Here is an 11,727-nt window from a genome sequence, read left to right as displayed (position 1 = left end):
AAATAAAATGGTGGCTAAAGTGCGCAACCACTTTGGGGATTAGAGCATCAAGGATTTCTTCCTTCCAACAAGGGCTTTTTGCTAGGATTTGAACCCTTGCCCATTGGCAGGTGAAGTCCATGCGGGATTAGCATGCTACCACTAGACCAACCCTTTGTCGGTTTATTTTACATTTTCATTAAAATAGCTACCCTCATTATTTAAGAGGAACCGCATGCACTTATATTAAAGTGTTATTTAAAATGCAGTTTAATCTAAATGAATTAACATTTCACGTATTAGTTCTATTCAATAATATAAATATTTGAATTAACATATTACAAATTATAGCTGTTGAAGGAATATCACAACTGCTAAATTAAACCAAGCAAAAAATTTTGGAAAAATTGAAAATTTTAATTTATTAATTTGGCTTTGGGTTGATTAAGAAATTGTGACATCAATAAATTTGAGTAACTCCGTAATCAAGTAGAGAAAGAAGTGGTGGGCTAGCCACTCCTTCGCAATAAGAAGTGGACAAAACGTTGTCAAAATTAGCTCAATTTTCGATTTGTTGGTCGATAAATCAAGACTACTAGTTGATCAGTTTTGCTCATTGAAAATCTTCCCTAGATTCTCTCTCGTTTTTTCTAATTGCGGTTAAGGTTTCTTGCTCTATCTTTATTTATCCATCTCCATAATGATGAAATACTATTGCAATGTTGATGTTACTGGTGATTAGTGAATAGTATGATTAGTGAAAGTTTTTGAGCAATTCATGATTTTTTTCCCGCATTGAGTTTTCAATGCAAAAATCTTGATATTATTGTTGCCTTGTTTCTTTAACATTTCAGCATTATATTTACTTATTTTGATATTTATTGTTGGAAAACACTGTTGTTTATTGCTAAGGTTAATTCCATTTTGGTCAATTTAGTTTTGGGAAGAAATTAATCATGGATTGAGTTAGTCCTTAGTGAATCATTACCCAATTCTCCCCAATAACATCGTTGTTGGCACCGAAGTAGAAATGTTTCTAGTGTTGAAAAACAAGGTCACTAGAGCCCAATTGATGTGCATTTGAGATTGTGCTTCTATTGGAATATTGAAGTTTGATTGATGTTGGTTTAGCTTTGTAACAAAGATTCCGCTCTAACAAAAGGAAAAAAAGACACAGTCTATGAACTTTAGCCAAACGTGTAATGTCATCCATAAACTTTTCATTAATTTAATGTTCAATCTAATCCCTAAGATATATAAAAAAAAGTTCAATGTTGTCTTTCATTAATTCAAATTTAATGAAATTTGTTGATGTGGTTTCCAACCTATTATGATTTTGATCAATTTGATAACGAGAGCTCAATTTGATAACAAATGTATGAAAAAGGTGGCTACTATGGTTATAACTAAACCGAACACTCCGGTAATCCGACCCATTCCAAAATCACATTTATGACAAATGAGCCTAGACAATAAGTTCCATTCAGGATATGGCACGATTCGATCTAGCTCGGCCAACCCATCAATCAAATGAGTCTGCCTTCACTCCTGTAATCTTGTTTCTATCTCTTATTCTCTCCTGCCCATTCCTTTTCTGCAATTTTCTCCGCATGATTTCGAACTCCAGTGGACTTTCTTACTCTCTCTCACTTTTCCATTCTTTATCTCGCTCTTCAGCTCTATCCTCGCCTCACTAGCCTGGAGGCTTCCTCTTAATCTTTCGAGCTCTATCCTTCACAAGCTCTCTTTTAGCTTGCATTTTCCATCGATGCTTCTGTACACTCCTCGTGATTTGTTCCAGCCCTAGTATTGCGTTTTTAGGTGCTTGCAAAGCTTTTAAGTTATGGAAGTTGATGAAGGACTGCAGCATGCTTCCATTTCGGCTTTAGTTCAATAAACCGATGGTTTCTCAGGTTCAACCCTCGGCTAGCATATGTTTGCAAGCTAATGGGCAATTGACTCGGTTGTTCCGACTCAATTTTGTGAAGTTTGCTCAATTTGCTAAATTTGAAAAGTTTGATATCGGTAGCGATCCTCTTTTTGAAAGATATACTCTAGCTTTTGAAGATGCTCAGGTAAAGTTAGCTTCAAGTTTCTTCGAAGTTCATCACAAAGTTAGAATATAACTTTCATTTTGGTAAAAAAAATTCAAATGGTGCTTGTTTTGACTGGCCTCTCTTGGTGATGACAGTTGCAGCACATATTCTCCTGACCTTCATTGTAATCCTCTTCAGTTTTTAGTTTTTATGAGAGTGTTGCTATTTCGACTAAGAATAAGAATCACCGCAAGGCTTCAACTATTCTAACCTTCTTATTGCGGAAAACATTGTGTTACTTGCAATGACAACAAAATGAGGAGCGAGAATCTTTAATAGTGGATCGTTAGCTTCAAGTGGCCAACATCTATCAATCTCATGCTCTTTCAAGTTTCTCAATTAAATGTAAGTACTCAAGAACAAGGCCTCCCATCAAAATCTTCTCGATCACGTCATCACTCACCTTGACCTGGCATATGGACAAAGATTTGAGCAAAGTTTAGTCAATCCTTGACTGTCTATCTTTGCTACCACTTGTCAAGAGGAAAAGTGTCAAGAAAGTCCTAAACATATTATATTAGTATCAATTCAGTTTTAATTCTTTAAAATTAGACAAATTTAGTCCTAAATCTTCTCACATTAGTACCAATTCAATTCATCATGCCAATTTAAACTAGAAATTGCAAAGATGGACATCAGTCACCGATCGATCTTTGAGGTGGATAATTTTAATAATATTTTAATAATTTTTTTGAATTTATTGATTTCTTTTTCTTTTTTTCCTTTCCCTTTTCTATTCGTTGATGGCCATTGCTAGCCACCGACCATAGCCATGGTCGGCAAGGGCAAGTGTTAGCCTTCACCAAATCTGGCGAGGCCGATTGAAGCATTTTGAGTAAGAAACTATGGACAATTACAAACTCATTTATAGCATGCAATAAATTTTAGAAAATGACGATAAGCATGCCCAACTTATACAAATAAATAAACATCTATCTATAGCTTGATTTTCTAGGAAAGACAATTTTCATCACATTATTGTCTAAGATCAATGTGATACATGAGTAGTGGAAAACTGTCATTTATGAGTCCCGCAAGGGCATACAAATTGTTGTTTTAACTGGTGCTTTAGTTTTTTTTTGGTCGAAAACTGGTGCTTTAGTTTTAAGGAGAACAAGTTACATAGTTATTTTTGGAAAACATTCTTAAGACACTTTTGGTAACAATTCTATTCTCGAAAGTAATTTTTGATCAGAAATGATATTTTCTGATTCTATTTTTGGGAACAATTTCCGAGCAAAAGAACGCATTTAGTAACTGTACAAAATTTTTATTCTCGGGATAAAAATGTATTTGGTAGGATTTTTAAATTTTTTTAATACTTTTGTTATATTTTTTCTTTTTTCTTTTTCCTTTTTCCTTTTCTCTTCTTCTTCCTCCTTTTTTTGTGGCTAGTCGCCGCCACGATGATGGCTAGTGTCGTGGCTAGCAATTGGCTGGGCGAGGTCTGGTAAGCTCACCGAAGCATCGCCAAGCCAGGGTAAGGGTCGACAAGCTCGCTGGAGGCTTGCCTGGCCACCGTGAGACTCGTCCTCACCCTAATGGTGTGAGGTTGGGCTTGCCCTAGCTTTGCAAGGCTAAGCCTTGCTGTCCGGTAACACTTCGACGAGGTCGCCGGTCCTTGTCGGCCGATCATCGGCCATTGTTGATATAAGGGAATCGTGGAAGCGTAATGGCGTGCATTATTTACAGAATCAGTTAATCTACGATATATTGAAGCAAAAGGATGAAGTTTGTAATGCAGATGCAGGGATTAAATACATCTCCTCCATGTTTAAAAGTAAAAAGGTCCTCGTTCTTCTTGATGATGTGGATGATGTCGATAAGTTGAAGTATTTGGCTGGTAATCATGATTGGTTTTCTTCGGGAAGCAAGATCATTATTACCACCGAGACAAGAGGGTTCTTGAAGAAGCTGGGGTGGACCACGACTATGAACATAAGGAAATGGATGAAAATCAATCTTTGATTCTGTTTAGCAAACATGCATTTCGAAGGGACTCTCCTCCGAGGAATTTGAGGACCTCACTCATGAAGTTGTATCCATCACCGGAGGGCTTCCCTTATCCCTTGAGGTTTTTGGTTCATTATTGTGCGGGAAAAGAAAGCGTTCTGGGAAGGTACAATAGGCAAGTTAAGAAAAGTGCCTCCTAAGAAAGTGCAAGAGAAGTTAAAGATAAGTATTGAAGCATTAGACGATAACCAAAAAACAAATATTTTTGGATATTGCTTGTTTTTTCATCGACTATGACAAAGATATCACATCCTACATGTGGGATGCATGTGGCTTTTTCCCAAAGGAGGGAATTGAAGTATTAATATTCATGTCATTGATAAAAGTTGGAAATGATAATGAGCTGAAAATGCATGACCAATTGAGAGATCTTGGTAGGGATATAGTTTGTGAGGAAAACCGACAAAAGCCTTGGTGCCGTGGGAGGTTATGGGAGCATAAGGAAGCCCGAAAAATGCTAGAGGAAAATAAGGTAACCGTTTGGTTTCTTTTTCATTTAGTCCATGTTCTATGGGGTAATATTGGTCCACTACTTAGTGCTTACAACGGTGGACTGATAACCTTTACTATTATTGCCCTGGAATGTTTAATTGACGTGATTAGAAAGTAGGGAGGCTGTTCTCTTAGAAAGTATTTAGTTTTATAGTTTTTCTCTCATATATTAATATTCCTATCATATAAAATTAAGTGTACGTTGCAATATAAAATTAGTTTCTTTCATAAAAAAAATGGTTTGGCTAGGATCTCGCGGCCACTTCAATTTCCCCCTTCCGTTGTGACTTTTGGAGTACTCGGAGCAGTTATGGAACATTATGAAGTGTTATGAATGCGTCGAAAAAGAAGAAGAAGAAGAAGAAATGTTCTATTTCTGACATTTTAACCTAATTTTTTTGCTAGAAGTCTCCTTAATAACACCGAATCTGTGGTGGGGTAAGTTTTGCTCGCCGACTCACTGCTTCCGAGGTTTTTCTCGCCTTTATTTATCCTTTCACCCATGCCAACTTCGCTTGTTCTCCAATGAAGATACTTTTTTTCTAGATGTGTAAAAGGCGTTTTGGCTGTGGCGAGGGTGAATTTGTCGTCAGACTTCTGTTTTACCCCATTTTTCCCATGGTGCATTGTGCAATTCTGATGTTATGACATTTAAATCGTAACTACTTAGGATATATAAATCATAGAATTATAGTCTCTAGATGTTATCATTAAGTAATAGGGCTAACGATGCCCGCAAATTCTCGTGAAATTTTAGTCATTATTCCATAGTGGAGAATGGAAGGGTCACTAATTTTATGTATTATTACGTTAGGTATCCCATTTACCAATACTCATAGGACAAGGACTGATTTAGAAATTACCGAATAAGGTAGGAACAGAAAATTCCTTAAATATAACATATATGAGTGTGTATATATGTATATGTATAACATAAAGCGTACTTTAGACAATGACCACGAAAAGGAAAAATGTTTACTTTTTCTTCATAAAAAGTCTGAGAGATAAATACTCAAATTCTATTTTGTATAATTTAGTATGTGATTGTATTTGCATTTGTCAAAGTTCAAGAAAAAAAAGTATAATTCTATAAAAATTGACAAGTCAAATTTTCATTTTGCACTTTGCAATTTGACTAAATTCCGTGAATTGCATGCATGTCTTAACTAGTATGATAATAAAGCTACAGTACGAGAAAGAAGAAGATTGCAAGTTGTGAAGTTTTCACTTCATACAAGTCATTACATCATAATTTTTTAAAGATCCGAATGCGTATGCCAAATTTCAAAATGGAAGTTGACATCCTTCACTTTGTTAGCCTTTATAAATACTGTTTATTGGTGTAAAACGAAAAATCAGATCTACACATTGCTAGTCTCTTGAACACATTAATGCACATCAATGGCGATGTGAACAAATGATAGTTGATTACTTTAGTTGGATATAGTACTAATCACTATTGATTCTTGCTTATAGGGAACGGACAACATTGAAGCGATTAATCTGAGTGACAGAAGCTCAGAATACCTCAATGAGATATGTGGGCTAGATGGAGATGACCAAGATGGCGGCACTTATGAAGGAAAACAATTCGAGAATCTGAGGAATTTAAGATTTCTTGACATGACAAAGACACATCTCATTGGGGATTTTAAGAACTCAATGACGAGGTTAAAATGGCTTGACTGGAAAAAATGTCCAGCAAGTTTTGAAGCTAAAAATTTTCACGTAGTGGAATTAGTTACACTCGGATTGGATGAAAGCGAGATAAATGAGAAATGGAAAGGATGGAGTTTTTTCAAGGTAAGAACTAAAATCTTTTTTTCCTCCCCTTTTATGCTTTTTTTTTAAAAAAATCATAATCACTCAAGGCCCACCTCTCAGCAATCATTTTTATTTTTTTCTCCAGATGGCAGAGGGGCTCAAATATCTGAACCTTTATAGTTGTACATTGTTGGAAGATACGGACTTCCTCTCAGCTTTTAAGAAGTTAGAGGTTCTCATCCTCAATGGGTGTAAGGGATTGAAGCGAATTGATGCTTCAATTGGAGACATGGAGGCCCTCATTCGCTTGGAGCTGTACGATTGTGAGAGCCTCACGGAGCTTCCGGCAGAAATAGGTAATTTAAAAGCACTGCAGCAACTCGGTCTAATAGCGACTTCATCACTTTCTGCATTACCAGATAGGATAGATCGGTTGGAGAATCTAGAGATTCTAGAGATATCTTACAGTGGTATAGAAGAATTACCCAACGGTATTGGGAGGCTGAGAAAGCTCCGAGAGTTAGATGCTTCAAATTGCAACAGTCTAAGAAGGATAATGGCAAAACGCATGTGTAATCTTTCTTCCCTACAACGCCTAGATTTTCTTGACTCCTACAAGCTCCCATCGTTGCCAAACTTTCCTTCCGGCTTAACATATTTGGGCATCACCTGTCAAAGTCGCAAATTGCCTTCGCTTTCCCACCTATGCCATCTCAAGGAACTACGAGTTTCAGAATGCAGATATGTCGAGTGCATCCAGGTGCTTCCCTCAATGCCATTAAAGAATTCAGAATGCTCCCAACTGACGGATGTTGAAGAATCAGAATCACCACAATCCCTAAACACGCCTTTCAAGTTGGAATTGTTGGATGTCCGTAAGTGTCATTCTCTCAAAACACTAGACGTTTCACAGTTTATCCATCTAAGGACATTATCAGTCAGTGATTGCGGGAATCTACTTGAAGTTCGAGGTCTTGACAAATTGATATGTTTGGAAAGCTTGACTGTCAAGATGTTCTGTTCAATCGAATGGCTGGACCTTCTAAATTTCAAGGGTCTAAAGACATTGGTTGCTAAGCAGTGCAAGAAATTAGCTGAAATTCAAGGCCTTAATAGGTTGGAGGATTTGGAAATTCTACGTGTCAACCAATGCACTTCAATTAAAAGGCTAGACCTTCCAAAATCCGGGAGGCTGAAGGAATTAAAAGCTAAAGCCTGCGAAAACTTAGCTGAAATTCTAAGCCTCAATAGGTCAGAGTTTTTAGAAAGTCTGGATATCTCGGAGTGCACTTCAATTAAAAGGCTAGACCTTCCAAAATCCGGGAGGCTAAAGGAATTAAAAGCTGAAGCTTGCGAAAACTTAGCTGAAATTCCAAGCCTCGATAGGTCAAAGTTTTTAGAAAGTCTTGATATCTCGAAGTGCACTTCAATTGAAGGTTGCTCCTTCCGTAATCCGGGAGATTGAAGGAATTAAAAGCTGAAGCCTGCGAAAACTTAGCCGAAATTCTAAGTCTCGATAAGTCGAGTTTTAGAAAGTCTGGATATATCGGATTGCACTTCAATCAAAAGGTTGCTCCTTCCAGAATCTGGGAGGCTGAAGGAATTAAAAGCTAAAGCCTGCAAAAACTTAGCCAAAATTCTAAGCCTTGATAAGTCAAAGTTTTTAGAAAGTCTGGACATCTCAGAGTGCACTTCAATTGGAAGGTTGCTCCTTCCAAAATCTGGGAAGTTGAAGGAATTAAAAGCTAGAGCCTGCAAAAAGTTAGCTAAAATTCTATGCCTCAATAGGTCAGAGGTTTTAGAAAGTCTAGATATCTCGAGGTGCACTTCAATTAAAAGGTTGATCCTTCCAAAATCTAGGATGCTGAAGGAATTAAAAGCTAGATCCTGCAAAAAAATTAGCCAAAATTCTAAGCCTCAATAGGTTAGAGTTTTTAGAAATTCTGGATATTTCGAGATGCACTCAAATTAAAAGGTTGCTCCTTCCAAAGTCCGGGAGGCTAAAGGAATTAAAAGCTATATACTGCGTCAACTTAGCCGAAATTCAAGACCTCGATAGTTTGGAGTTTCGGAAAGACTGAAAATCTCCTATTGCACTTCAATTGGAAGGCTAGACCTTCCAAACTTTGGGAGTCTAAAGATATTATATGCTAAATCGTGCAAGAAATTAGCGAAAATTCAAGGTCTTGAGAGGTTGGAGTTCTTAGAAAGACTAGATATCTCTGGGTGTAGTTCAATCGAAAGGCTGCTCCTTCCAAAATTCAAGAGTCTGAAGATGTTAGAAGTTAAAGACTGTGAAAACTTGGTTGAAATTCAAGGCCTCGATAGGTTGGAGTTTTTGGAAAAACTTAATATTTTTGGATACAACTCACTCAAAGCAATTCCAGAATTATTTAGACTGCAGATTTATCAATGTTCTAAGATTGCATATAGTGACACAGACTCTGAATTAGACTCTACGGACGACTTGGATGAGTCGATATAATGGAAATGATCCCCATTTACTATCAACATACATAGAGCAAGTAAGTTACCTTTGTTCTTTGGAGATCTATTGCCTAATTTTCATTTGTATTTCTTGCAAGCAATATCTTTCTAGATCTATGATCTTGTCATTATTATTTCCTGGTTGATAGTGTCACCATTGTTTTCTTACTTGAATTCAAGGAATCGAGGGGAGATGCTCATGGAAGTTAATGTGTGCTTTGGCAAAATGGTTCTACTTTCCATGCCAGTAACAGAAATAGATGAAAGGCTTTCTAAGCACATCATTTGTCATTCATCTTCAGGTAAGATCCTTCATCCTATGCAGAAAAATAAAGATTCTCAACGATTGATTGATTCTAGAATGCTGGAAGTATTGAATAAAAACTTATGTGTACTGGTGTTTTGATAGCATGCCAAAGGTCATTGGATAGGTTGAAGTAAATGCTAAATGAAGGACCCTATATGGCGATCCTTCTAATGTGAGGTTTTAGTTTGCTCTATGCTCACCATGTAGTTCATGACTGCATATTTTTAAGATACACTTAAGTGAGAATTTACATTGCAAAAGGAGCATGTTGATAGGGCATCCCTTAGTATGCATATGCTTCTGACTTGAGATAAAATTTGTCCAACCATTATGTTCCACATATTTAATCTCATAGAACCGTTTGCATTAGCAAATTAAGATAATCATATCAGTTTAGAAGTGCCAAATGCAAGTACGAGCTCTTCTCCTAGTGGTGTGGCCGTAAGTGAACTAGCAAACAAAGCAGAAGCAAAAGTATCTTGAATTATTTGGATCGATTGAGAAAATTACAATTCAAAATTTTCTCACCATGTATCCACGTTCATTTCGTTAGAGTCCAGGATATACCTACTCCAAGCCTCCTAAAGAATGCATCTTGATGATTGTAGAGTGGGTAAGGCCATCTGTCATATACCTGAACTATTGAGTCAGGCAAGACATTAACTAGAATGTCTTTTGACATAATCGTCTGTGAAATGATTGATTATATTGTGTGTAAGCTCTTGTTAGTTAATTTACTTGTTGACAAGAAAGACACAGGAAGCATTTCCATGAGTTTCCTGAGGAAAATTTTTAGTATCCTATACGCCATTTGAAAATTGTCTTACATTAATTTTAACACATGAATAGCACATAATGATAAGGAAAAGAATCATACTATGTCCCACAGAAGCAGGCATGTTGACTTGAATACACTATGCTAATTTGATCAAACCTTTTGTGGTTGATGATGTAAGAAGCCCCATTAGTTGGATCCAAAGAGTTCAAAAAGAATATCAAGTTTGACAAACAGAGTTCCATAAACTTCTTAGTAGTCCATTGATGTTAGTTGCTGGATTGATTTCATCCGATTCACTAGCAGGATTAGATTATCATTCCACCGGTTGATGTAAATGCTGAAATATCCCACAAAGCTTTCACACGGCATTTCTAAAAGGAATCGAAATCATAGAAGGATCAGGAGCTTGACGTTTCTTGAACTTCTCTGAACCCTGACAATGCATTCTTGGATTGTTAAAAGGTTGTTTGCATGTTGTCAGGGCATGTTTCCTCCGGGTTCTTTGAGCTCTATTCTTCACAAGCCCTCTTTAGCTCACATCCTTGCGATTTCTTCCAGTGCTGGTGCTACGTTTTCGGCTGCCCACAAAGCTTTAGCTATGGAAATTGGCAAAGGACCACAATATGTCATGCTTCCGTTTCAACTCCAGTTTGAAAAACCACTAGCTTCTTAGGTTCAGCTCCCAACTTTCTTTTGTGACCTAATGGGTGGTCAACTCAATTGTTCTGACCCGGTTTTGTGAAGTTTGTTCATTTTTTATTGGCAGGTGAAGATCATGGAGTGGAAACTGGAGTGTTTGCTAACGATGGTCACAGGGAACTCGAAGGTGGTGCTTCGCCGCTTCTATTGGCAGAGGTTGTGGACAGTCTCCTTGTAATTGCTTCAAAGCGAGAAGGTCAGGTTAGTATTCCTTGGATACTATGAAATATGGTCAGCTTAGTATTGCGGTAGCTATTTTGGTAGGCCTTCGCTGGGTTGCGCTATTCATTTGTGTGCTACAGAATTCTAATACTATGGTGTAATGGAACTTGGTCATGCTTTAAATGCCAAAATAATATGCTATCAAGCCTAGTATTGTTTTCATGCGCTCTAGCAACTGATTCATGCTTTTATTCAAAGTGATCGAATTAGTTGCTAAACTGATGATATGCAATTGTAAATGACTCCTGGTTTGTGGGTTAGTTCTTCATTACATGTCATCTTGCTACGATCTTCATAAATACTTTAAATAAATAAAGGCGACTCAAGCTAGGGTGATTTACTGGCCGTCAACTGTGGCTTTTCTTGGTCCAGCACTATTTTAAGTATCCACATGGTAATAAGGGTTAAAATCGATGGGTTGATTGTCGTTCCTCATTGAATCGGAAGGTCTCACTTTTGAAAAATAATTTGTAATTTCTTGCGGTTTTCTGCCTCAATGTATTCTGTCAGGTCAGCAAGATGTCTTACATGCATTATTGTGCCAGAAAATTACTGCAATTTGGAGGATTTGGGGACAGTGAATATTTGTGAAGGACACTTGCGGAGAAATTTCAACAGATGAAACAGAAGTATTAGGAAAAGAATGCATCTTGATGTTTGTAGAGTTGGTAAAGCCATCTGTCATACACTAGTACTTTGAGCCAAGCAAGACATTAACAGAATGTCTTTTGACATTATCGGCCGTACTATAGAATAATTCCTTATATTGTGCAGAAGCTTTTGTTAGCTCATCTACTTGCTGTAGAGGAAAACTCAGGAAGCATTTCCATAAGTTTTCTGAGGAAACTTCTCAGTATCCTATATGCCAGTTGAAAACTGTCTTGTATTAA

General features: G+C 37.1%; 1 protein-coding gene across 1 annotated transcript; it reads left to right on the top strand.

Annotated features, from left to right (window-relative positions):
- Positions 1–1,880: 1,880 nt before the first annotated feature.
- LOC104445460 (disease resistance protein RPV1-like) lies at positions 1,881–11,428 on the top strand. The gene is made up of 6 exons (XM_039308546.1): positions 1,881–2,054; positions 4,072–4,194; positions 6,057–6,383; positions 6,490–7,780; positions 10,683–10,816; positions 11,348–11,428. Exons 1-6 carry the CDS (start codon positions 1,881–1,883, stop codon positions 11,426–11,428), a joined length of 2,130 nt encoding a protein of 709 aa, XP_039164480.1.
- The last annotated feature ends 299 nt before the right edge of the window (positions 11,429–11,727 follow it).

Source organism: Eucalyptus grandis, chromosome 3 (assembly GCF_016545825.1).
Source record: "Eucalyptus grandis isolate ANBG69807.140 chromosome 3, ASM1654582v1, whole genome shotgun sequence".
Classification (NCBI taxonomy): Eukaryota; Viridiplantae; Streptophyta; class Magnoliopsida; order Myrtales; family Myrtaceae; genus Eucalyptus; species Eucalyptus grandis.
The sequence above is the reverse complement of the archived record's forward strand: the minus strand, read 5'-3'. Positions and strand labels throughout refer to the sequence as shown.